We start from the raw sequence: 26768 nt of genomic DNA, 5'->3' as shown, positions 1-26768 counted from the left end.
GGGGAGGGCCTATTTCCTCGGCCCGTTTGGCGGAAGGATTCGGCGCGCGAGCGCAGCCACGCTCAACCGTCTCCTCGCGCCAGGCCCCGCCCCTCCCGCGCCCTGGCCCCGCCCCCTCCGCGCGCCCTACGGCCCATAAAGAAGTCCCGGCCGGGCCGCTGCACTCCCCCGCGCGCATCCGTGCGCCGCCCGAGGCTGGCTGAGGACTCGGCGGCCATTTTGTTCTTCTCGTGGTTCCAGTGGGGCGAGGAGGAGGAAGCAGGGAGCGGGGCGGCTGGGGGGGGTTCCCGCCGCGGCTGCTGCCACCGCCGCCACCACCGCCTGTGTGCTCGTGGTGTGGAGAGGAGGTGCGAGTCCCGGGCACGAGCTGGCGGCGGCGCCGCTGCGGGAGGGTCGGCGGTGGGAAGGCGATGGCGGATATAGACAAACTCAACATCGACAGCATCATCCAACGGCTGCTGGAAGGTGAGGGGGCGGCCGGCGGGCCCGGGCTGAGGGAGTTGCAGCGCCGCCGCGGAGGAGAGGGAGGGAGGGAGCCCGCGAGTCAAAAAGCGGCCGCAGCGGGAGGGAAGCCGCCCCGGGGTCCCGAACTCGGCGCTGCCCTCAGAGCCTCCGTGCCCGGCTCATTCATTGCACGACGAAGCGACCTTCCTCCTGGCCGTGAGATGTGAGAACTCCGCTCCCCCCCGGCCCCCGGCCCGGCCCCCGGAGGAGAGGGGGCTGGGGGTGGGGAGGGGGCTGCCGGCCGCCCAGGCGGGACTTCGCCCCCCCGACATGCGGCCCCCGGCCCTCGTCCGCTCGATGGGGCCCCGGCGTCCTCCGGCTCGGCGGACTTGTCCTGTCCGGTGGCTTCGCCGCGCTGCGGCCTGCAGGGGGTGGCAGAGCCCATCTGCCCCTGCCCGCCGAACCCTGGGACGTGCCGGTCTTCGGGGGTCTCGGCGCCCTCTCCCTGAGGGGCCGCGGGGGCGGCCGGCGGGCCTCGCCTCGCCGCCGGAGCAGCCGCAGCCGGCGCTCCGCCGCGTTCTCGCCCCGCTCCGCGGAGCCGCAGAGGCGAAGTCGGCGGACCAAGGTCACGGAGTTGGTGACTCGGGGCCGGCGGCCCAGGAGGGGGTCACACCGAGCTGCGGTTCGGGCGGAGTTCGGCTCCGGTTCTCGAGGAGGCGGCGGAATTGAGCGGCGCTCACCCAAGCCTTCAGGAGGATTAAGTCCGCTCCGGTTACTCGGGCGCCCGGCAGTGTGACTTGGGCCGGCTTTGAGCTGCTTTTTTGCCTTCGTGCGGGCCTCCCAAAGTGGTGCTGGGAGGAGCGGTCTGGGGAGGGGGGGAGAGCTTGAACACACAGCGCTGGCGTCCGTACTCGCAGGTCTTCTGAAGCCGGTCATTAGGACGAAACTCCTAAAATATCTTGTCCCGTTTTTGTAATCTGTGCTCCCCTCCGCTTCTTAAGAGGAAAAGCCATTGCGGCCACGAAGGACCCCTGGAGTGCGCCGTTTGGAGGGGAAGCGGGTCTTGGTGCAGCCCCGGCCTCCAGCAGAGCCTCACTCTCACTCTGGTTAATTCATTTCTTTACTTGAAAGAGACAGCGCTCGGTCAGTAACTGGTTAAAATAGTTTACAGTAAGAAAGTTCCCGCAGCATTTCTGTTCTGGATGTCTAGCTTCTCACCTCTGTGTGGGGATATGCGAGAGACTAGAGTGGGCTTTGGTTCAGAACAAGCAGTTGGAATCTGTATGCATTAGAAGCTTGGGAATTGAAGGGCTGCGGCCGGGTTGCCTGTGGCTGGCAGCGTGTGGCTTGTTGGCAGCCTCCTCTTTGGTGGCTGGGCTCGTGTGGAAGGAGAGCACAGTCGTCTCTCAGTGGCTCCCCCACTGCATGCTGTGTTGCACAGGAAAATCACTTCTTAATGTACTTTTTGTTGAAATCAATAAAGCAGTGTGGGTTTTTTAAAATATTTATTTATTATTTGAAAGAGTTACACAGAGAGAGGAGAGGCAGAGAGAGAGAGGTCTTCCACCCGATGGTTCACTCCCCAATTGGCCGCAACGACTGGAGCTGTGCCGATCTGGAGCCAGGAGCTTCCTCCAGGGCTCCCATGCGGGTGCAGGGGCCCAAGGACTTGGGCCATCTTCTGCTTTCCCAGGCCATAGCGGAGAGCTGGATCGGAAGTGGAGCAGCCGGGTCTCGAACCAGCGCCCATATGGGATGCCTGCGCTTCAGGCCAGGGCATTAACCCACTGCGCCACAGTGCCGGCCCCAAGCAGTGCATTTTTTATGCTACAGGAGACAATGTGTGTGCTCAAAATTCCTTTTCTCAGTGTTTGTTGACAAACTGTTGAAGGTCAATCTGTTGAGGACGTGTATTCATGTAAGTTAGAGGATGTTTGAATGTGTTTTGTGCTTTTTGTAGTGCCCCGAAAACTTTTTCCCTAAGAATTTTAAGTAGGTCTGAAAATGGAGGGCTGTGACCTTGGTAGACTTCTCGAGGTGTGCAGGATTGACCTGAGAGGCTGAGGGGCTGCACTAGCAGAGCAGTGGCTAGGGGTGGTGCTGAGGAGGGAACTGAAAGCGAAGGCTTCGTTAGAGCAGCGCGTCTGCCTTGGTGCTGATGAAGCCTTAAAAGTGGTCTAACAGCTGTTCCGTTATTTAAATAACTGCAGAGTAAAACATAGGGAATTAAAAGAAAATAAACTAGGGGCCTGCACTGTGCCACAGTGGGTAAAGCCGCCATCTGCAGCACTGGCATCCAGTATGGGCACTGGTTCCAGTCCAGCTCTCTGCTATGGCCTGGGGAAGCAGCAGAAGATGGCCCAAGTGCTTGGGCCCCAGCACCCACATGGGAGACCTGAGTAAAGCTCCTGGCTTCGGTCTCACCCAGCCTTGGTCATTAGTGAATGACAGATCTCTCTCCTCTCTCTTCTCTTTCTCTCTGTAATTCTGAGTTTCAAATAAGTTAAAAATAAAAAAAAAGAAACTAGATTTGGTCTGGTGCTCTAAAATGAGGTTTGGGGCAAAGTTGACCTGTTCAAGGATGAGTCATGGCTAGTGGTTTTCTTGCATAGCAAGGAGTTGTAACTTATTTCACACCCAGGTTGTCAAAACACCTTTGCTCTGAAAAAGGCCATTGTCAAACTGTAAAACCAAGCCACACTTTGCCTGAGTTTCATGATTTAAAACAGGTCTTTTGATACACAACAAAATGTTGGTGGAAGAATGGAATTTAAAAGTTCAAGGTCAGCACAAAAAGACTTTGGAGATCTGTGCATAGAAGAGTCTTCAAAAAATGCATTATTGAAAGCTTATGTGTGGATTTCAGAATGTTCTGCATCAAAATAATCATGTCTGATTCCACTTTTCCACAAACCGTTTGAAGTTCCCCTGTGCTTAAGGGTGCCTCTGAAGGGTGAACTAACGCATGCGTGCCTCTGCTGGTCGTGATGTTTGCCCTCACCCTAAGGTAATGATAGAAGGAGCATAAATGGTTAAGGGGTGGGCGGAGAGGTTCTTAAAAATGAACAAAGAAAACACAAAAGCACTGTTTCCTAATGAGCAGCTACAATTATCTTTTACACAGCAGACAGTTTTAATGGTAACATCCAAGAGGAGGGCTGTGTTCCAGTTCCTTGGGAGCCCCTGCCCGTCGCTAGCCTGCTGCTTATGTCCACAGCCTCGCCTGCAGGAGAGCACCCGTGGAGACCTGCACGATGGAGATCTCTGCTCTCCTTGCCCACTGTGCCGTTTGCTTGTCAGTGGCAGGAGGCAGCAGTGAAATCTAACAGGATCATGTGTGTCCTTCTGTTAGACTTTGTGCAGGGGTGGGGGGGCTGGCACACAGACACAGACTGCCCCTCCCACCCCCGAGAACTGGACGCCAGAGGCAGCTGGGCCTGCTCAACCCTAGTGCCCAATAGTAGCCAGAGCGGAAGTTGGTGAAGCAATTTTATCTTTTATCTTTTTTTTTTTTTTTTTAAGATTTACTTACACATTTGAAAGGCAGTGGCAGAGAGAGAGGCCTTCCATCTGCTGGTTCACTCCTCAGATGGCTGCAACAGCCTGAGCTGCGCCGATCTGGAGCCAGGAGCTTCTTCCAGGCCTCCCACATGGGTGCAGGGACACAAGGACTTGGGCCATCTTCCACTGCTTTCCAGGCCATAGCACAGAGTTGGATTGGAAATGGAGCAACCGAGACTTGAACCTTGCCTGCACCTGCTATGCCACAGCACCGGCCCCCAGAATGTATTTTTAGATGAGAAAGTCTAGAGTTTTCAATGACTTGGCTTTGCCCTGGGTGTAGAAAAGCCAGAATACTTCCTAGGAGCAGGAGACCCTGTTTTGCAGCAGCGTCCTGACCACAGGCATTGCTGAGAGCACACCAGCAGTGCAGGCCAGGCTGGGGCACCGCGTGGCAGGCTCCTGCTGGCACTCCAGAGAAGCAGAGCCGTCCTGACACCATTTTTGTAGTTTGCATCTTTAATGAAAAAGACATTAACTGTGGAGAAGTTTAGTGCTGCAAATAGTTACTGGGTTTTTTTGTTTGTTTGTTTAGGGTTTGGTCTGAAGTCTTATTTTCCTAAACATGTCAAGTATCATGAAATGATTGATTGAAATGAATGTGATGTGGGATTATTTTTATGATTACCACCTTCTTTAATAGGATTATCTTCAAGCAGCAAAATCTCTTGATTTATTTTTATGCTGATTGTGCCTTTCTTCGGTTCTAAAACTTCATTCTAATTCAGCTTGCACTATTTTTATGTCTATTATACCTTCAATATGACCTTGAAACAATTAAGGGGCTTTTCTGCGGCAAGGAGAATACTTCTGTATTCCTTATGAAGAGCTCCAGGGTACTCTGAAATTTACTACCCACGTTTGCATCTCTGCTGGTAGTGAAGCTGTCCGAGAAGTCAGCACCACTTCTGAGAAACAGCTGATACTGCAAATGAGCACCAGTACTTTTTTTTTTTTTTTTTAAGAGTTAAGCAAGAGAGAAGCCAGCACCCATATGGGATGCCAGTGCTGCAGGCTGGGGCTTTAACCCATTGCACCACAGTGCCCACCCCCCAACTCCCCCAGTAATATTCTTTTTTTTTTTTTTTTTTAAGATTTATTTTAATTACTTGAAAGACAGAGTTAGAGAGGTCTTCCATCTGCTGGTTCACTCCCCAGATGGCCGCAATGGCTGGAGCTGGGCCAGTCTGAAGCCAGGAGCTTCTTCCGGGTCTCCCATGCGGGTACAGGGGCCAAGGATTTGGGCCTTCTACTGCTTTCCCAGGCCATAGCAGAGAGCTGGATCAGAAGAGGAGCAGTCGGGACTAGAACCAGTGCCTATATGGGATGCTGACGCTTCAGGCCAGGGCTTTAACCCGCTGTGCCACAGCGCCAGCACCCCAGTAATGTTCTTTTATGACTTCATGTTTTCACTTTTTTTTTTTTTTTTTTTTTAAGATCAATTTGTTTATTTGAAGGGCAGTGTTCGAGAGAGACAGAGAGCTCTTACATCCGCTGGTTTACTCCCCTCAATAGCCAAGGCTGAGCCAGGAGCTTTTTCCAGGTCTTCCACGTGGTGGGTAATGGGGCCCCAGCACTTAGGCCATCTTCTGCTTTCTCACAGGCACGTTAGCAGGGTGATGGATTGAAAGTGGACCAGCCCAAACTTGAACCCGAGCCAGGGCTCCTATGGGATGTGGGCATCAGTCAGCCCACCTCAGCGCAGTGTGGGCTCCTCAGTTTCTGATCAAACAGTGTGGCAGCTTTCGGACATGCTGTACTGGATGTGGCAGATAGAGATCGGGTACTCTTCTGTAGTGGGCCTCTGCTGTCGACAGCCAGCATGCTTCTGTCTGAATCTCCCTTCCTAGCCAGGTGAAAACTTACTGCAAGTTCATGTGTGAATCCCAAGTTGACGTTGGGATGTGTTGCTTGCTAACTCTTAGATCACACATTGCCTTGTGGTTTATTTCCACACAACATACATTTCTGAGACACACTCCAGCTAGAGAATGGAATGCTTGCTCATCGGAATATTTTGAATTCTATTGGTGTTCAATTGTTGAAATAATTTTATAATTGGGGGCCGGCGCCGTGGCTCACTAGGTTAATCCTCCACCAGCGGCGCCGGCATCTCATATGGGTGCTGGGTTCTGTCCCGGATGCTCTTCTTCCGGTCCAGCTCTCTGCTGTGGCCTGGGAAGGCAGTGGAGGATGGCCCAGGTGCTTGGGCTCCTGCACCTGCATGGAGACCAGGAGGAAGCACCTGGCTCCTGGCTTCGGATTGGTGCAGTGCACCGGCTGCAGCAGCCATTTGGGGGGTGAACCAACAGAAGGAAGACCTTTCTCTGTCTCTTTCTCTCACTGTCTAACTCTATCACATTTTTTTAAAAAAGAAATAATTTTATAATTGCTGTTTGAATGCTGCTTGGGAAGGTATCATGAGGTGACAACCCTGATGTCCCACCTAGGGACACTTTTATGTTGACAGTTTGTCCTGTGTGCACAGAGCACAGGAGAGCTTGAACCTGAAGTGTGTGTTGTGCGGGGTCAGTCTCACTGTAGTTTTTCTTGGTGTCTAGTAGGGGTAGAGCGGTGACACTGTACCTTTGGTTTTTTAATGGTATGGAGACATTATGCTTAAAGTGAATTTCAACATAAGAGCAGTCATCTAGTTAGTCTTAATTTGCTGTCTGTCTCACACCGGCTCTGGCACACAGTTGGTGCCAAGCAGTTAATCTGTTGAGTGTGTGAAGTATGGTAAGTCTTAGTCGTCTTAACAAACAGGTCCATAATTTAATTCATTACTTAATGTTGCCCATTTGTGAAGATGCATTGTGATTATATGAGGATCTTCCAAAAGTTTGTGTGAGAGTATAGGGAAAGCTGCCGCCTGCTGTGCCAGCATCCCATATGGGCGTCCCAGCTGCTCCACTTCCCATCCAGCTCTCTGCTATGGCCTAGGAAAGGAGCACAAGATGGCCCAAGTCCTTGGGCCCCTGCACCCGCATGGGAGACCCAAAGCTCCTGACTTCAAATTGGCACAGCTCCACCCTTGCAGCCATCTGGGGAGTGAACCAACCGATGGAAGACCTCTCTCTCCCTCCCTCCCTCTGTAACTCTTTCAAATAAATAAAACAAATCTTTTTATTTATTTATTTATTTATTTGAAAGTCAGAGTTACACAGAGAGAAGAGAGGCAGAGAGAGAGGGAGGTCTTCCAATCCACTGGTTCACTTCCCAGTTGGCCGCAATGGCCGGAGCTGCGCCGATCCGAAGCCAGGAACCAGGAGCTGCTTCCAGGTCTCCCCTGCGGGTGCAGGGCCCAAGCACTTGGGCCATCTTCTACTGCTTTCCCAGGCTATAGCAGAGAGCTGGTTGGAGGTGAAGCAGCCAGAACTCAAACCAGCGCCCATGTGGGATGCCAGCGCTTCAGGCCAGGGCATTAACCCACTGAGCCACAGCGCTGGCCCCCAAAAATAAATAGGGAAAAAACTGCCTGGATTTCTAAAATTTTTGCACCATAACTAAACTTTTTGATTTTTATAGACTTTTTGAAGTCTCTTTATGTATTGGGGTTTAGTGGTTTGTATCTTTTGGTTTGAAAGTTTAAAACAAATTCTTAATTGAGGTGTATATGATAGAAGCATCACTAGACCTGCCTCCAAGCTCTGTGACCTTGGCCCAAGCCCTGAATGTCCAGCCTATGTAGTGGGAGGTGACAATGCTCTGGCTTCGTTGGATCAAATGGCATAGGAAGCTCCTTAGCACAGTGCCCTGAAGCACGTGGTGTTATTTGATGGGCATTGATAATAGAGTGGATTTTTATGCTGTTAGTTGATCTGGCAACTTTTAAGAGATACTTAATGTTCACATGGCCTGACGACGCATCTTGATGTCTTGTAACTGTTAGATGATTGTGTTCTACTTGAAATTAAGAGTAATTCTAAATTTTCAGTTAGAAAATACTGCAGTGGAGTCTGCTAGGGAGACTGGACTATTTGTTGCTTTTTGAGTTTATCGCACAGCAGTAGATACCTGGTTAGGCATGCATGTAGTCTGGCCAGTGTTTAATCCAGTGACTGTGGTGGACAGTCCTTAAAGATGTGTGCCACTTCACCTGTGCAGCCAGTGGATGCTGCAGAGCAACCTGGGGTCTGAACTCTGCAGGGGTCCAGAGGAGCAGACAGAAGCCGAGTGACAATGCTGGCTCTAAGTCCTGTGAAGTTGAGAGTGGCTGGCTGTCGGGAGAGTGGGACAAGGGCTGCGACAGGGGCTGCGACAGGGGGCGATGGTTGCCGAGGCTTTTCCAGAGTGAAGGATGAATAGCTACTTGCCAACTGTGGAACACAGTTTGGGCAGAGTTTCTGGTTTTAAAGTTTCTGTTTCCTTGAGCTAATTGTAGGGAATTTAAGAAGCTCTAAGACCATGTTTGTTGGTTTTAATGAACTTTTTACTGTCTCTGAATGACCCCACTCAGCACAAACACAAAAACAGAATAAGACTTAAATTACCACAAACTGTATCTAGAGATGGCAGTAGGATGTCTCCAAAGCCAAGGGAATGTATGTTAGAGCATTGATTTACACTGATGGCTGTGATGAGAAAGCAGGCCTGTTGTTCAGAGAGGAGTAAGCCACTTAGTGCGGGCCACTCATTCACAGGTGTAAGGCTGTGCTACACAAACTTCGGGTTGAAACCAGAAGCTTCTGGGAGTTCCCTCCTAGCCAAAAATAAAGTCTGCTGCTGGGCAGGCGGCCACGTCCCAGGCTGGCCTGAAACCGTGGTGACGGGGGTTTTCTGCAAGTGAAGCAGGAGTCCCATCGTTTTCCATTGGGAGGTTTTCTTAAGTTCTCTCTGCTGTGTTTCTAGAGAGAGAAAGTCACTGGTTCTTCTGGAAAAAACTTGGTCGGTTGCTGTTTATTACATAGACGTCTGCCTCCCTCAAAGGTTACCACGGCCGTGCTTTCCCTTTTATTGCTTTTGGTTTCAGCACATTTTGGTCAGAAAGAGACTGCCAGTCTTTTTAGTTCACGTTGATATTTGAGGCCCAACCCTCAAATGATTTGCGAAAAGCTCAGGACCAGTCTCAAACTTTGCGGCTCCTGGCTGGCTCACAGTCCAGCCATATCGCCTGTCATTTTCTCTTCATTTTGTGACTTAAGAGTTTATCCCTTCTCTCATCATCATTATTTTTTCATCAAAAAATAAATGCCTCTGTCCACTGCCATTCCTGCTCAGGACTGGTTTCCTCAGAGCAGTGGACGCTTCACACCGCATCTCTCACACTCACACAGCCCTTTGCGTTGGAAGGCTCTTGAGTGATGTTTTTTAAGGTACTTACAGAACGAAGGTGAATAGAAGTGGACTAAACTACTGCTCTTACTCAGCTACTGCACCAAGTGATTTTATAATTCAAATACAAACAAAAAGTCCAAACCAGCAAAATTTAAATTAGCAGCATTGATTTAATTTGATGGATTTACTTCCCTAAAGCTGTGTCACTTGATTGAGTTTAATGGTAGAGAGATGCGAGCATTAATTTCCAAACTTAGTCCTGCTTTTGCTTCGATTTTGAGAGAATGTCTGCCTTTATAAATTTTTTTGTACAAAGCAAGAATGAAAACTTGGTTCAAGCATGCTGAGAACAGTCAGCCCTGTCCTTGCCTGGACACTGCTAGCAAGCCGTTTTGCTGGAGTTCCCCTTTCTGGAAGGGGCCTCTTTGTAGCTGTAAAATAAGGTACATTGAGCATTTCAGTGCTATTTAATGAGTGTTTAATGACTCCTCTTAGAACTGCAACTGAAAGAAAATTTCTTCATTTCCTCTCCTATCCACCTACTGGTCATGAATGCTGCAAGGCCTTCCACTTGGATAGGAAGGGAAACGCTGAGTGCTTTTGTTCAAGTTAGTGGAGAACGTTGTTAGAACACTACGCTCACATCCTTTGCCCTATATGGTCAAGGTTTATTTGTTTATTTACTTATTTTAAGATTTATTTATTTGAAAGGCAGAGTTACTGAGATGCAGAGAGAGAGAGAGGTCTTCATCTGCTGGTTCGCTCCCCAGATGGCCACAACAGCCAGAGCTGAGCTGATCCGAAGCCAGGAGCTTCTTCTAGGTCTCCCACGTGGGTGCAGGGGCCTAAGGACTTGGGCCATCTTCTGCCTTCCCAGGTCATAGCAGAGAGCTGGATCGGAAGTGAAACAGCTGGGACTTGAGGCAGTGAAAGGCAAGGATTTAAGCACAAATGATGCCCAGAAATTTCACAGTAAAATATGGGCAGTGAGCCTGTGCGGTGTTTTTTTGTTTTGTTTTGTTTTGTTTTTTAATGAACTGAAAAGCGAACTTAGACTTTGTGGGTAAATCAGACTCTTGAACAGCATCGCCTTCTGAAAAACACTGATGGATAGAAGATTCTGAGCATTTCTGATGTCACATTTTAAACCAGATTGTTCCTCAGGCAGGTGATGTAGCAACATTGCTTGGGACGCCTGCATCCTGTAACAGAGTGCTGATTCAAGTCTTGGCTGCTCCACTTTTGGTCCAGCTCCCTGCTAAATGCATGCTGGGAAGTAGAAGATAATGGGTTGTTGATTTCTGCCCGACCCAGCCCTGGCTATTTCAGGCATTTGGAGGCGTGAACCAGAAGATGGAAGATCTTTCGTTGTTCCTCTCTCAAAATCTGCTGTACAAATACTAATTCATTTATAGAGCTGGAGACAAAAAGAGCTGTCCCCTGGGCTGACTGTAAGTGAACAGGGCCAGGTGTGTGGCTTGCACACAGAACTGAGGCCTGGAGACGACTGATTTCAGCCTGGAGGGGAGGAGGACCTGGCAGTCTGCCTCCTGCACAGCCAAGGTGACCCCTTGTGGGTCCTGTGAGGAAGCCTGAGTTGGTATAGGAGATGCAACAAAATAATGTCTGAAACCCATGTAGGATTTGAAGATACTGATTAGACATTAAAATCAGATTCTTTATAAGTGTCCTGAAAATAAAGCTAGTTAAAAGTGTTTTTTGGTCCCCTTTATTTAAAACTTATATCTTTCTGGATTTTTTGTGTTAAATTGTATTTTGACTTCATTAGACTAATCAAAGTTTTTCTCCCCTGCAGTGAGAGGGTCTAAGCCTGGTAAGAATGTTCAGCTACAGGAGAATGAAATCAGAGGACTGTGCTTAAAGTCTCGAGAGATCTTTCTCAGTCAGCCTATCCTACTAGAACTTGAAGCACCACTCAAAATATGTGGTAAGTTTTGGTGCACGGGGTTATCTCTGGGTGTGCGAATGATTGAGTCAAGGTTATGTTGATGACTGCATTAGGGAGCAGAATCCTTTCCTGTTTTTTAGGGTTTTTTTGTTTTGTTTTTTGTTTGTTTTTATTTTGACAGAGTGGACAGTGAGAGAGACAGAGAGAAAGGTCTTCCTTTGCCATTGGTTCACCCTCCAATGGCCGCCGCAGCTGGCGCGCTGTGGCCGGCGCACCGCACTAATCCAAAGGCAGGAGCCAGGTGCTTCTCCTGGTCTCCCATGGGGTGCAGGGCCCAAGCACTTGGGCCATCCTCCACTGCACTCCCAGGCCACAGCAGAAAGCTGGCCTGGAAGAGGAGCAGCCGGGACAGAATCCGGTGCGCCGACCAGGACTAGAATCCGGTTGTGCCGGCACCACAAGGTGGAGGATTAGCCTATTGAGCCATGGCGCCGCCTCCTTTCCCATTTGAAAGAGAGAAATGGAGAGAGATCTTTCTATCTGCTGATCCACTCCCCAAATGGCTGCAACAGCCAGGGCTAGGCTGGTCCAAAGCCAGGCGCTTCCTCCAGGTCTCTCACGTGGGTGCAGGGACCCAAGCACTTGGACCATCTTGTGCTGCTTTTCCCAGGCCATTAGCAGGGAACTGGGTCAGAAGTGGAGCAGCTGCATCTCCACCTGGAGCCCGTATGGATGCTGGCATCACAAGTGGCATCTTAGCCTGCTACACCACAGTGCCGGCCCCTGGGCTTGGGATTTTGAAACAGAATTCACTGCAGAAGGCAGAGCCTTGGGGTGGAGGGCTGAGAAGAGGTGAACTACAGGAACATGTGGGATTGTACTGAAGCCTAAAGCAACACTGGGTGCACTTGCTGGTGCTGGTTTTGTGGTTCTGCCGGTGTGCATAATGGAAGAAGATGATCCGTGTTGCAGCTGTGTTTCCAGAGAACCACAGCATGTTCCTGTGGCGTGTTTGATGACACGACATTCGCATGTGTTTATGTAGTAAAATGTTCTTGGGGAGAAATGAAGCCAGAGGCATTATTGGATGGAGTGTGTGTGCATTTGTCCCATTGGGCCCACGCTTGCCAGAATTGTGCAAATCTGCTGGCACAGTACCTGGAGTGCTGCCACAGATGGGACACTGAGCAGCCCCCCTGAAAGGAGCCCTGTTACCTGGCAGGAAGGCATGTCTGTACACAGTACTCCTTTTCCCAAAACAGATTCCTAATTGGCTGAATTTTGTGTGAGATTCTGGACACATAGTCAAATTTTTCATTAAGCTCAATTGAACTAAATATAATAGAAAATTGCAAATTACTTTGTGTTGGCTGTCAAACTCTCATTAATAGAGGTCAGAGCCATTGTGTGAGCTGAATATTTACAGAATGCCTTTCCCCAGTGTCCCTGGTGGATTGAGCTGGAAGTGTGGTAACCCTGGTAACAAAATCCTTGCTTCTAGGTGACATCCATGGACAATACTATGATTTGCTGCGACTTTTTGAGTACGGTGGTTTCCCGCCAGAAAGCAACTACCTGTTTCTTGGGGACTATGTGGACAGGGGAAAGCAGTCGCTGGAGACGATCTGCCTCTTACTGGCCTACAAAATCAAATATCCCGAGAATTTTTTTCTTCTCAGAGGGAACCATGAATGTGCCAGCATCAATAGGATTTACGGATTTTATGATGAATGTGAGTACTTTCTGTGTCTAAGGAAGAGTTGTTTATAAGATCCTTTGTCATAATCTGAGCTGAAGTTTTATGAGCTTCCTTTTACCTTAGTTTTTTCTTTTCTTGGGGTGGGAGAAGATTGCTGCCACACTAATAGCAGTGTCCTGGATTCTTCGCTGATGTGGTCAGATTCGGACGCAGTGATCACAGTGGCGAGTTCTTTGAGATCATTTCTTTGGGTGCGGTATTCACAGAAACCTGCTTGTTAGTACAGTTCAAATAGTTTTAACAGAGTCACTGATGTTTGGTTCCGTAGGTACCACAGTACGGTTCCTGGTTTGTAGAGACTGGCAGAGCCGTGGGGCCAGCCCTGTGGCCCCAGTTAACAGTGACCTGTCCTGTCTCAGTTGGCCTGTTCTGGAGAACACTACATGCAAGTGTGATGATTAGGTTTTTGGTTTGTTTTTAAGGATTTATTTATTTATTTGAAAAGCAGAGTTAGAGAAGAAGAGACAGATCTGCATCCGCTGGGTCACTCTCCAAATGGCCACAACAGCCAGGGCTGGGCTAGGCTAGAGCCAGGAGCCAGCATCTTTAAGCTTCTTCCTGGTCTCCCACGTGGCTGCTTTCCGGGGCCCATTAGCAGGGAACTGGATTGGAAGTGGAGCAGCCAGGACTGGTACTGGTGCCCAAATGAATGGTATGCTGGCACTCATGACACACTGGCATTGCAGTTGGTGGCTTAACCTGACAAGCCACAGTGCCAGCCGCAATAATTAGTTTTTGAAATGTGGCAGTGGGAGGGTCCCGGCCAAGGATGTCGGGTTTCAGTCAGTCCCAGTGCAGGTTCAAGTTCCCCCACCCATCCCTTCAAACTTCTCAATAAAGTACTTTGATCTCAAAAAAAAAAAAAGAAAAGAAAAGAAAAAGAAATGTACATAGTGGTTTTTCTCCTTTTGACTCATTGGTACTGAGGAAAAATGGCAGTTACTTTTAAAATGTGCTGAATGGAGAGAGCAAAATTGTAAAAAGATTTATTTATTTGAAAGTCAGAGTTACACAGAGTAGGAGATGCAGAGAGAGAGAAGAGAGGTCTTCCATCTGCTGGCTCACTCCCCCAAATGCCACAACAGCCAGAGTTGGGAAGCCCGGACCCTGGCGCTTCCTTCAGGTCTCCCACATGGGTGCAGGGGCCCAAGGTCTTGGGCCGTCTTCTGCTGCTCTCCCAGGCCATAGCAGAGAGCTGGATCAGAAGTAGAGCAACTTGGGACTCTAACCGGCACCCACGTGCCTCATGGTACATGGCGCAGCTTTACCTGCTACGCCACAGTGCCAGACCCAGAAACCAGATGTTTAAAAATATACTGTACTTCTGGATTCAATTAGCTGTTTCTTCATTTCACTCAGATTCTTTATTATTATCTTTATGTAACTAATAAATATTCTCCTTTTCCTGTTGATAGTTCTGATATTTTTAAAGTATTTATTTCCATCTTTTTTAAAGGCAGAAAGACAGATGAGTTTTTGTTTTGTTTTTAAGATGTATTTATTTTATTATTTGAAAGGCAGAGTTACAGAGAGGCAGAGAGAAAGAGGTCTTCCATCCACTGGTTCAATCCCCAAATGGCTGAAATGGCCAGTGCTGGGCTCATCTGAAGCCAGGAGCCTCTTCCAGGTCTCCCATGCAGTTCAGGGGCCCAGGGACTTGGGCCATCTTCTACTGCTTTCCCAGGCCATAGCAGAGAGCTGGATTGGAAGTGGAGCAGCCGGGACTTGATGACACCCGTATGGGATGCCGGCACTGCAGGCGGCGGCTCCAGATGAGGTCTTGTATTTGGTTCACTCCTGAAATGCCTGCAACACCTTTGGCAGGGCCAGACTGAAGGCAGAAGCCCAGAATTCAGTGTGGGTCTCCCAGTAGGTGACAGGGAACCAAGTTCTTCAGCTATCACCTGCTGCTCCAACTTTACAGAAAGTTGGATCAGAAATCATGTGGGGGCCTGGAACTGGCACTCTGATGGGGAAGGGGGCATCCCAGGAAGTACCACAATGCCCACCCCAGAGATCGTCTTACAAGCTTTAAAAATAGTAAGCTTGGTAGAGGGGTTTTAGTTACTCTGGTTGTTTTAAGTAACCATAACATGTCAAAAAATTGTTGAATCCTTGCCTTCCCCCTCCTTTTATGCTTATCATTTATGTGACAGGAGAGTTTGGGTTGGGATTGGAGGAACAGTTAAGAACTAGCAGGTACACAGTACTGGCTCATACATCTAATGAGGGTTGGGGAGGGTTGTGACTGTGACCCTCTTCTGCAGCAGTCAAAACCTGCAGCTTCCGCAGTGATCTGCCCCCGTCTCAGGTTTTTTGGTTTTTTTTGTTTGTTTGTTTGTTTGTTTGTTTGTTTAAGATTTAATTATTTGAAAGAGTTTCACAGAGGAGAGCCAGAGAGAGAGGTCTTCGATCGGCTGGTTCACTCCCCAATTGGCCGCAATGGCTGGAGTTGTGCCAATCCAAAGTCAGGAGTTTCTTTTGGGTCTCCCACGCGGATAAAGGGGCCCCAAAGGATGCTTGGGCCATCTTCTGCTTTCCCAGGCCATAGCAGAGAGCTGGATTGAAGGTAGAGCAGCCGGGACTCGAACTGGCATCCCTATGGAATGCCGGCACTGCAGGGGGCAGCTTTGCCCACTACACCACAGCGCTGGCTCCTCCATCTCAGTTGTAATGTGTTGAACCAGCTCGTTTGTTAGGAGTGTACCCAGGGAAGGTCTCATTCATAGGCTTAGCACTCCTGCCACCCCTTCCTAGAACCGATGCTTGCTCAGTCTCTGGCCTTGAGGTCCACAAAAGAAGACAGGGTGGGGTAGAGGGTACACCCAGGAAGAGAAATCGTGTGGGTTCTGGATTTATTAACACTGTGTTTTGGATATTTGTTAGTTTTGATTTGAGGTTGTTGAAAAAAAGTTACCAAGTTACCCTTTTACATGGCTGTTGGTTCAACATGTACTTTGATTTTTTTGTTGTTGTTGGAAGTTCAAATACAGATGTCTTTCTGTTGGATACCCATATATACTGACGTGTTGATATTGACTGCATTAGTTTCTGCCCCTATTTAATGCTTTAGCCTTTAAAAAGATCTGTGTTGGTTGCTATCAGGGTTTTGTTGTTGTTGTTTTTGAAAGGCAGAGAGGGAGTAAGGCAGAAAGAAAAAGATCTCCCCTTCCACGTCTTCACTCCTCAAATGGCTGCACGTAGCCGGGGCTGGGTCAGGCCAGAGCCAGGAGTTCCGTCTGGATCTCCCACGTGGGTGCCGGGGCTCACTGCTTTCCCAGGCGCATTGGCAGGACGCAGGATCAGAAGTGGAGCAGCTGGGGCTCCTAACTGGCGCTCTGAAATGGGATGCTGACGTAAGAGGCAGCAAAGGACTCAGCAAGAGAAACGGATCCTGTTGCATAGCTGAAGAATCGGGACGGACGCTGTCTTCGAGGAAGAGGTTCAGTTAGCAACAGCCAGTGGCAGCTTACAGGAAAGGAAAAATCCCCGAGGAAGCCACAGGGTAGGACAGGCTTTAACAGAAAAGAGAGACCCAGCCAAGTTACTTCGTGAATGTGGGTGAAGACAGCCTGGAGTGGGCATGTGTTGTGGCGCAGCAGGGTAAGCCTCTTGGGACACCAGCATTCCATATCTGAGTGCCGATTCGAGTCCAGCTACTGCATGGTTCTGATCCAGTCCCTGCTAAGGCAGCTGTACTGCAGCGGGTGATGGCTTGAGTACTTGAGTTCCTTTTACCCGTGTGGGAGACCCAGGTAGAGTTCCTGGCTCCTGGCTTCAGCCTGGCTGAGCCCCAGCTGTTTGGGCCATTCGGGGAGTGCTTGTTTGTCTCCTTTTGCCTGTTTCCTTCTGCCATTCAAATAAATAAACCTTCTCCTTGACAACAAGCTGGACCCTGTTCTTGAAGCATTGTGACTGTCCACGTCCTCATTACTGTCAGGAATTGGAGTGGTGACGTGCATGGGCTCCTCCAGGCTTCGTCAGGACGAGTCCGCTAAGCTCTCAGGACCCTCCAGTGAAGGGGGCTATGGTTCAGTGGGAATCGGTGCCCTCCAAAGCAGTGGAAAATAGGAGGCCCCATGGGCAGTTATACGCCAGTCATTGGAAGCTAGAACTGTCAGGAGAAGAGGCAGCAGTCCCTGTCTGTAGAGGGAAGTCAGGCCTGTCGGCCCTGGGTATGTGTCAAGGCCTCTGCTGAGTCCCTGTCCTGTGATTGGCACCAGGACACAGGGGTGGTCAGGAAGCCTGTTGCTTGGCCAGCTCTTTGTTTGCTTAAAGATTTATTCACTTATTTGAAAGAGTTATAGAGAGGAGAGACAGGTCTTTCATATACTGGTTCACTCCCCAGATTGCTCAGCGGCTGGGGCAGTGTGACAGGCTAAAGCCGGGAGCTTCCTGCAGGACTCCCCTGTGGACAGCAGGGACTCAACCACTTCGGCCATCCTCATCCTCCACTGCTTTTCTGAGGCCGTTAGCAGGGAGCTGTGTTGGAAGTGGAGCAGCAGGGACACAAACCAGTGCCCATATGGGACACCAGCATTGCGGGCGGTAACCTAACCCACTACACCAACAACACTGGCCTCTTGTTTGTTTGTAAGATTGATTGATTGATTTGAAAGGCAGAGTGTGAGACAGACCTTCCATCTATTGGTTCACTTCCCAAATGGCTGCAAAGTCCTGGGCTGGGCCAGGCTGAAGCCAGGAGCCAGGAATTCTAACCAGGTCTCCCACATGGCTGCAGGGCCCAAGCACTCGTCTTCCTCACTCCCTTCCCAGGTACATTAGCAGGGAGCTGAAGTGGAAGTGGAGCAGCCCAGACTAGAACTGGTGCACACATAGGATGCGGCACTGCAGGTAGTGGCTTAATCCACTGCAGCTTGGCCAGCTCTCAATTCCCAAAGGAGAACCCTGGGTTTAAACCTTTAGGTGTCCTTCTAGACTCCAGCCAGAGAGACTAAGGACAGATCCTTGGTTGAGGAATGTAGATGGTGCCTTGGTGTGAGACACAGGCTCCCAGCTGTTGGGCAGTCCTCGGGCAGTCACATCAGTTTCTACAGGCAAGCTTTGGGAGTACGTTTTCAACTCAGAGCATAACGTTCATGTAGAAATGCTCATAAAATTAGGCATACTCTGTCGGTCACGCCCTGCTTGCATATTGCATGGAGTACGTGAGCTGGTGAGGGGCCTTGCTTCTCTGGGGGAGCCTGCCAAGGGTTGGGGGCAGACACCCTGCAGGGCCTGCAGTAAGCAGCCTGTGTCTGCAGAGATCAGAGTGCCCCCTGCTCGGGAGTGTTCAGGGGTTGGGGTCATCTGATGTGAGGCTGTAGAGGGGAGACAGGCTGGGAGTGAACTCCCACAGCCTTCCTCAGGAGCAGCCGGTGCCAGCCTGTGTCAGTTGTTCCTGATTGCTCTTCGGAGGACGCTCCCTGTGGGCTTTGTTGGGACCTGAGATTGCAGACACAGCTGGAACTGTCCAGTATGCTAGAATCTTGGTGGAAATCCTTGATGATTAGCACACCTGGAATTCTGGTTCCATGCTTCTGTTTTAAAATATTTCCTCTCCAGGTACCATCTGCATGTCTGTATTCAGGTCTTTTTTTTTTTTTTTTTTTTTTTTTTTTTTTTTTTTTTTTTTTGACAGGCAGAGTGGACAGTGAGAGAGAGAGACAGAGAGAAAGGTCTTCCTTTGCCGTTGGTTCACCCTCCAATGGCCGCCGCGGTAGCGCGCTGCGGCCGGCGCACCGCGCTGTTCCGATGGCAGGAGCCAGGTGCTTATCCTGGTCTCCCCTGGGGTGCAGAGCCCAAACACTTGGGCCATCCTCCACTGCACTCCCTGGCCACAGCAGAGAGCTGGCCTGGAAGAGGGGCAACCGGGACAGGATTGGTGCCCCGACCGGGACTAGAACCCGGTGTGCCGGCGCCGCAAGGCGGAGGATTAGCCTGTTGAGCCACGGCACCGGCCAAGTATTCAGGTCTTATAAACCTCTTCCAGTTGTTTTTGTTTTGTTTTATCTTTTGGTTGATTTGTTTTTTTATGTTTACTCGAGAGGCAGAGAAAGAGCACTCCTGTCTATAAGTCTCCTCCCAAATTCCCACAGCAGTCGGGGCTGGCCAGGAAAAAGCCAGGAACCAGGAACTCAATCCAGGTCTCATGTGAGTGGCAGAGACCCAGGCACTTGAACCAACAGCTGCTGCTCAAAAAATCGGCGTCAGCAGGGGGCAGAGCCTCAATCACACCCAGGCTCTGGTGTGGGGGTTTCCGTTGTCATCTTACACTAGACTGAGCGCCTGCCCCAGGTTATTTGAGAAAAAGTTTCGTTTACTTAAAAGGTAGTCAGAACAGAATGGTCCCCCAGAGCAGTCGTCTTTTTAACCTTCCCAAATTTTTGCAGGTAAAAGAAGATACAACATTAAACTGTGGAAAACGTTCACAGACTGTTTTAACTGTTTACCGATAGCGGCCATCGTGGATGAGAAAATCTTCTGCTGTCATGGAGGTATGGGGGCTTGTTCCTTCCACACAGGCTTGCTGCCTGCGAGAGCGTGGGCGCTGTGACGTCTGCACCGATGGGACTCCTGGGTTGATGTCCTCTTACCAGTCCTCTCTGACACAACCACAGTCATTTGCATAGAAGTCTGACGTAAGCAGTAGATTTGTTCCCAGGAATTCTAAACTCTTAAGAGTTAGATTTGAAAACAGGACAGAGTATTTTAAAATAGATCTAGAATACTGAAAATAGATTTTCTCTTTATTTACTTTTCATCCTCCCATAACTTGGTATTGATTTGAAGGGTAGAGAAACAGACGCCCTCCATTTGCTGGTTCGCTCCACAGATGTCCAGCTGTCAGGGCTGAGCCAGGCTGCAGCCAGGCACTTGGAATTCCCGGTCTCCCACATGGGTGGCTGGAAGGAGAGGACTGCTGCCTCCGCGGAGCACTCTGATGAGGGATGCAGGCGTCTAGGCCGCAGCTTCCCCTGCTGCGCCGCAGTACCTGCTCCAGTAAGCTGTAGTGCTGTGCTCGGTGACTGCTTTATTTTTGTTTAAGGTAGTTTAAGTGGTAATTACAATTGCCGTGGTCAGAAATTAGGCAGCCGTCAAAGAACCAATGCTGAGTGTTAGCTAGGGCACCCTGTGTCCTCCAGCGGCGCAGAGGTTTGGTAGAATTGGGCGTGAGCTTTAACTCGGAGGGGAGAGGACAGACTGCGTGGGCACCAGCTCACAGATCTGATGGTCCGTGGACAGCAGAGGCCTCTCCGAGCCGCCGCACCCCTGCGCGGCCCAGTGCTGACGCAGCCCGAGCTGCTCCTGCTGTGAACTCACGACACAGGCTGCTCTTGGAGCCTTAGCAGCCGTGGAAATTTCTCCCCACCAGCAAGCATGCAGCCAGCAGGCGCCAGCTGGGGGCCGTTCTCTAATTTGGCTCTGCTCTGGAGCTGTCGGCCTGGACTTAGCATCCAGTTTGCAGGAGGAGGGATTCATTTGCTTGAGAGGCTCACAGACCTCAGGAAAACAAGCTCACCTGTTTCTTAGGATTTCACAAAGAAGACAGGTGAAGAGATGCAGAGGGCGAAGCGCTGGGGAGGGGCCGTAGAGCCCCCGTGCCCCTTCTGGCGCACCCCCTGCAGGAACTGCCAGGTCCTCAGCCGCCCAGACGTCCTCCAGACTGTTCTTGGGGGTCTTATGGAAACTTACATGGCATGGGGATGGCTGCTAGGTAGGCTAAAGAAAGAGCTTGGCCTGTCCGATCCGTGGGTGTGGGACAGGGCCCTCTGGAATCAGGAGGGCTGCAAGGCCTGCTGTTGGGCGAGGTTATGCCAGAAAATGGCCTCATGGCCAGAGAAAGGCAGGGGAAGACTAGCGAGGGTGGTCCAGGTCAGGCTTGTGAGCAGCGACCACACACGTGGTCACTACAGGTGGTCTACAGCATCTCGCACCTGCATTGCTGGGGAGGATGCAGAACAAGGTTTTAAGGTCGCTGGATTTTGTTGTTGTTAAAGATTTATTTATTTGAAAGACAGTTACACAGAAGTCTTCCATCTGCTGGTTCACGCCCCATATAGCTGCCACAGCTGAGGCTAGTTGGGGCCAACAGCAGGAGCTTCATCTGGTCTCCCACGTGGTGGCAGGGGCCCAAGCACTTGGGCCATCCTCTGTTTTCCCAGGCACATTAGCCAAAGCTAAGTCAGAAGTGGAGCAGCCGGGACTTGAAGCCGTGCCCGCAGTGCCGTGTGAAAGGTGGTGGCCTCACCCGCACCGCAGCGCCCTCCCCTAAAGTCACTGGGTTGTAAAGAGATAGCAGGCCTTTTAGAAGTGCTGCTCTCTTCGATTTTCTGTTTTCTCCTGGTACAGGTTTATCACCAGATCTTCAATCTATGGAGCAGATTCGGCGAATTATGCGACCAACTGATGTGCCAGATCAAGGTCTTCTTTGTGATCTTTTGTGGTCTGACCCCGATAAAGATGTCTTAGGCTGGGGTGAAAATGACAGAGGCGTGTCCTTCACATTTGGTGCAGAAGTGGTTGCAAAATTTCTCCATAAGCATGATTTGGATCTTATATGTAGAGCCCACCAGGTATTGGTTTTGAATTTTACATGTACACTTACGAGCATGTGTGTGAGCAGATTCCCCTTGTTGGTTTTGGTGGGTAGGTATTGCTTATTTATACAAAATGTCTCTGGAAAAGACCTGCAGGCTCAGTGGGAAACTGAAGAATGGTTTTACTGTCCTAAAACTTGCACCTACTTACACTGGAAACATTTTCTCTCCAAGGTGGTTGAAGATGGATATGAGTTTTTTGCAAAGAGGCAGTTGGTCACTCTGTTTTCTGCACCCAACTATTGTGGAGAGTTTGACAATGCAGGTGCCATGATGAGTGTGGACGAAACACTAATGTGTTCCTTTCAGGTAGGGCTTGTTTTCAGCATTTGTTTTTTGTTTGTTTGTTTTAGATTTATTTATTTATTTATTTGAAAGGCAGAGAGAGGTCTTCCATCTGCTGGTTCACTTCCCAAATGGCCACAACAGCCAGAGCTGCACCAATCTGAAGCCAGGAGCTTCTTCCGGGTCTCCCATGCAGTTCAGGGGCCCAAGGACTTGGGCCATCTTCTACTGCTTTCCTAGGCCATAGCAGAGAGCTGGATCAGAAGTGGAGCAGCCGGGTCTCGAACTGGCACCTAAATGGATGCCGGCCACTACAGGTGGTGGCTTTACCCGCAATGCCACAGCGCCGGTCCCTTCTTTTTACTGCTACTTTCTGCCTACTATTCATTTATGCTGAGTGGGCTAAACTTAGTTCCCCTTATCAGTGTTTGTCTCAGTTTGAGTAATGTGTAGATCCTTTTTAAGGGAAAAATAGAACTTTGTATCTAGTGTTGAATTTAACTCTTGTTGCATCATTTAAATAGATAGAACACAAGTGCTAGCTCCTTATATTTCACGACTCTTGCTGTAGATCTGAAGCCGTCACGCCGTTGTGACGAGTGACACTGCCGCGTGCAGATGTGCTGGATGACGACTGCTCCAGTCTGAGCTCTGCAGAGCGTTGTGGGTGCGCTGTGACAGGATCTGGCCTTCATTGGGCACAGGCACTGTTTGTTGCAGTCTGCCTTAGTCTTTTTCTCACTTTTTTTTTTTTTTTTTTTTTTTTAATTTTTTTTTGACAGGCAGAGTTAGTGAGAGAGAGACAGAGGAAGGTCTTCCTTTTTCCGTGGGTTCACCCCCACAAGTGGCTGCTACAGCGCCACTTGTGCCCGGTGCGCTGCACTGATCAGGAGCTAGGTGCTTCCTCCCATTCTCCCATGTGGGTGCAGGACCCAAGGACCTGGGCCATCCTCCACTGCCTTCCCAGGCCACAGCAGAGAGCTGGACTGGAAGAGGAGCAGCTGGGACAGAAGCCGGCGCCACAGGTGGAGGATTAGTCTAGTGAGCCGCGGCGCTGGCCTCACTGTTTTTTTATGATAAACTTTCAGCACCTTCAGGGTGATCCAGTCAGAAACATAAGTACAGGCCGGCGCCATGGCTTAACAGGCTAATCCTCCCCTTGCAGCGTCGGCACACCGGGTTCTAGTCCCGGTTGGGGCGCCGGATTCTATCCCGGTTGCCTCTCTTCCAGGCCAGCTCTCTGCTATGGCCCGGGAAGGCAGTGGAGGATGGCCCAAGTGCTTGGGCTCTGCACCTGCATGGGAGACCAGGAGAAGCACCTGGCTCCTGGCTTCGGATCAGCAAGATGCGCCGGCCGCAGCGGCCATTGGAGGGTGAACCAACGGCAAAAAGGAAGACCTTTCTCTCTCTCTCTCTCACTATCCACTCTGCCTGTCAAAAAAAAAAAGAAAGAAAAGAAAAGAAACATACGTACAACCATTGAAATCCTGGAGCAGTTGTCCCTTCGGTGAATTAAACAGTTGTTTTCCCAGTGGCCAGGGGAACCAGCAGTTCCCAGAGATTGTGCGAGGACCCTTTAGGGGGTTGAGCTGCTCCAGAGAACCTTCCTCCTGTGACATAAGGCAGAGCCAAAGGCCCAGCCTGGTGCAAACCAAACCTCAGGAAACTCGCTTCATCCGGAGGCGAAGTAATTTGTTCAGATCCTGTATTCCATCTCTGTCACAGTGTTGATCAGCAAAGATGATACTTCGATGCCAGCTTGGTGTGTGTGAGTAGACTAGTTAGTGGGGCTTCCAGAGTGGTTGGTCAAAAACAGTCAAAACTTGTGAACAGAAGACCGTGTCTGGTTTGAGTGCTTGCTGAAATGCACTGTCTTTGGGATCTTTTCAGATTTTAAAGCCTGCAGAGAAAAAGAAGCCGAACGCCACGAGACCTGTAACACCTCCACGGGGTATGATCACAAAGCAAGCAAAGAAATAGGTGTCGCTTTGACACCGCCTAGTCGGGACTTGTAACATAGAGTGTGCAGCCTTTGTTTTGACGCTGTAACGTGTGTGGTCAGCTTGCCCAGCTGGATCTGTTTGTGGGGCCCCTCCTTCTGTTTTGGCTTTCATGAATGGCGTTTGCTGATTATAACAGCAAATGAAAGACTCCATTCCCCAGAAACAGTGTTTGTTTAGTTTAGTTTTTTAATTCTCTATTCCTTTTGCAAACAACTTGAATGATGGTGTTAAAGCTGTACTCCCCAGACAGTCTGTTCTGTCTGAGGGCGAGTGTACAGTTGATCTTGTTTTTTTAACTCAGTCGATCCCATGAATAATGTAAATGCTCATTTTCATTAGGATATAAAGAGCTCCAGGGTGCTCTGGATCTGTACATGTTATTGTCATAAAATGCATTCTGTTGATACAAACCACTGTGAACTTTTTTTTTTTATTTTGTTTCAAAGGGATTGCTTTTATCTCCTTGTCTTGTCCTGTACAAACTTGTTTTTATAGCTATCAACATTGGGAGTAACTTCACCCTTGCCAGCACCACTGGTATGATGTATATTTAATTAAAGCACACGTCTCCCCACCGTATACTTAAAATGACGATTAAAGCCATTCTTTTAACTGTTTGTGACTCTTTCCTAAAGCCAAAGTTTCTGTTGAAATACGTATTGACACACCCCTAATGACAGGGTGGCATGGGTGTGTGCACACGCCACCTCTGTGGGGACTCAAACAGGTGTTTCTTTTTTTATTATTTTGACTAGCAATTAGTAATATAGCGCTGTTTAAGCTATTAATGATGAAAGTTAATAACATTTTGTACAATTTCCATATAGTCTATTCATTAAGTAATCTTTTTACAGTTCCATCAGGCCTGAACCCGTCCATTCAGAAAGCTTCAAATTATAGGAACAATACTGTCCTATACGAGTGACCGATTATGCTTTCTTTGGCCCACATTCTTTATTCTGCGGTGAAATTGAGGCTTATCAGTCAAAACAGAGGAGTAACTTACTGTCCACCAGTTTATACAGAACTCACAGTATCTATGACTTTTTTAAACCAAGATCTGTTAAAAAGAAATCTGTTTCAGCAGATGACCGTGTACAATACCATGTGGTGAAAACGAATTCAGACTTATTAAATGATGAACTTGTTACAGCCTCCCAGTGTCTGTTTATCAGCACAGCACACACAGGAAAACTACTGATGGCGTAGTGCGTAGGTTCTCATGAATAAATTGCTCTGGAAACCACACAGCTGCATTTTGGATTTGTCTTCCTTCAAGTCATTGTCTCCCAGAGACGGGTTCAGCTGTACGCACTCACGGTGAACTCGCACCTGGGTCTAACTCAGCCTCTGTGACGCATGAGACTGGGGTGGTTCTGTGTCCATGGTGCTCCTGTCATTGGCTTCACTTGAGCTTGGCAGTGAATCCCAGCCCCGCTTCCCTGGTTTGTGTGGGACACAGGGTCATGTTTCGTTATGAAAGTGTCAGGGTTCATATCAAGGCGTGGGTAAAGCCAAGGAACGTGGAAAAGGACTATTTTCTGTTACTGTTTGCCCACCGGCATTGGGTGAGAACCTCCTGGTGAGGAACCATTGGGGTGGAGGTGACCTGTCTGTGCTACGAGCTCCAGCCCCGAGCCGCCTCTCGGCTGCCCCTCTGTCCAAAAGGGAGGCCGGGCCTCGTGGCCATCTTGCTGCGCATTGTGTGGCAGGTGCGGGCGTGAGTTACTGTCTGTGATGTTCTCCGGAAACTCTGATTACAGTAGACAAGGATGTGCGGTTGCTTGGGTCCCAGGCAGCTTCCACTGACTGATCTGCGTGTGCCGGGGCAGTGGAACTGCGGCCGCCCTCACTGGAGAGAGCTGTCCCGCGTAGGGGGATTTCCGGTTACGCTGGCATCCCAAAGCAGAGCGCCAGTTTTGAGTCTTGTCTGAGCAGCTCCCTGCTAATGTGCCTCGGAAAGCAGTTGGTGCTGGGCCCTACCACCTTCGTGGGGCCCCTGATGGAGTTCCTGGCTCCTGGCTTTGGCCCAGCCCTTCCCAGCTGCTGAAGGCATTTGGGGAGTGACCCAGTGAGTAGAAGATGGCAACTCCTCTGCCTTTCAAACATTAAAAATGTAAGATAGGGCACAGCGGGTTAACGCCCTGGCCTGAAGCACCGGCATCCCATATGAACGCTGGTTCAAGTCCCAGCTGCTCCTCTTCTGATCCAGCTCTCTGCTATGGCCTGGGAAAGCAGTAGAAGATGGCCCAAATCCTTGGGCCCCTGCACCTGCATGGGAGACCTGGAAGAAGCTCCTGGCTCCAGATCCCCGCACAGCTCCAGTCGTTGCAGCCAGTTGGGGAGTGAACCAGTAGATGGAAGACCTCTCTCTGTCTCTACCTCTCTAACTCTTTCAAATAAAAAAAATTTTTTTAAAGTATCATGCTTAAATAAAGTAATAATTAATAATAACTAATCTGTAATGTAGTTTGGGTGCATCCACTGAGATCCTGGATAAGGCCTCCTGCCGGGCAGGCTGCACGATGCTCCCCTGGAAGTCCATAAAGGAAAGGACACAAATGTCGTTTAACTTGAGTGACTGGCTTGAATCTGCAGGCATGGTTTTGATGAAAAAGCAGTTAAGTTAGAGGTGCACCTCAGCCTGGAGTGTGCCCGGCCCTGCCCTGCTCTGCTGGAACTGAGACCGCCCCCAGAGCCACCCCCAGCTTTGGTTACGCCGGAGAGTATTTCTGAACACCAGTGTCAATGCAAAGGAACTTGGAGTCAGCAGGAGAGCTTGGTCCAGGCACACGTCCTTGTCATTCGCCCTTGTGGACTTGGTATGAACTTGAGAGTAAGGGACTTGGAGTCAGCAGGAGAGCTTGGTCCAGGCACACGTCCTTGTCATTCGCCCTTGTGGACTTGGTGTGAACTTGAGAGTAAGGGAC

The 26768-nt window shown here is 49.8% G+C and overlaps 1 protein-coding gene across 1 annotated transcript; it reads left to right on the top strand.

Moving 5' to 3' along the window:
• Positions 1-221: 221 nt before the first annotated feature.
• Positions 222-25086, top strand: PPP1CC (protein phosphatase 1 catalytic subunit gamma). The gene is made up of 8 exons (XM_062181966.1): positions 222-465; positions 11099-11230; positions 12693-12923; positions 19343-19447; positions 21303-21526; positions 21725-21859; positions 23726-23786; positions 24693-25086. Exons 1-8 carry the CDS (start codon positions 411-413, stop codon positions 24761-24763), a joined length of 1014 nt encoding a protein of 337 aa, XP_062037950.1. The 5' UTR covers positions 222-410; the 3' UTR covers positions 24764-25086.
• The last annotated feature ends 1682 nt before the right edge of the window (positions 25087-26768 follow it).

The sequence above is a fragment of the Lepus europaeus genome, chromosome 23 (assembly GCF_033115175.1).
Source record: "Lepus europaeus isolate LE1 chromosome 23, mLepTim1.pri, whole genome shotgun sequence".
NCBI classification, from domain to species: domain Eukaryota; kingdom Metazoa; phylum Chordata; class Mammalia; order Lagomorpha; family Leporidae; genus Lepus; species Lepus europaeus.
Note: the sequence above shows the minus strand (reverse complement) of the source record. Positions and strands in the feature narration are given on the sequence as shown.

Excerpts from the sequence above, each read along its gene's own strand:
- PPP1CC (XM_062181966.1), top strand. The coding sequence starts at position 411 with ATGGCGGATATAGACAAACTCAACATCGACAGCATCATCCAACGGCTG. Across the intron at positions 11,231-12,692 it reads AGCACCACTCAAAATATGTG|GTGACATCCATGGACAATAC; the intron begins GTAAGTTTTGGT and ends CCTTGCTTCTAG. Across the intron at positions 23,787-24,692 it reads ACCTGTAACACCTCCACGGG|TTCCATCAGGCCTGAACCCG; the intron begins GTATGATCACAA and ends ATCTTTTTACAG.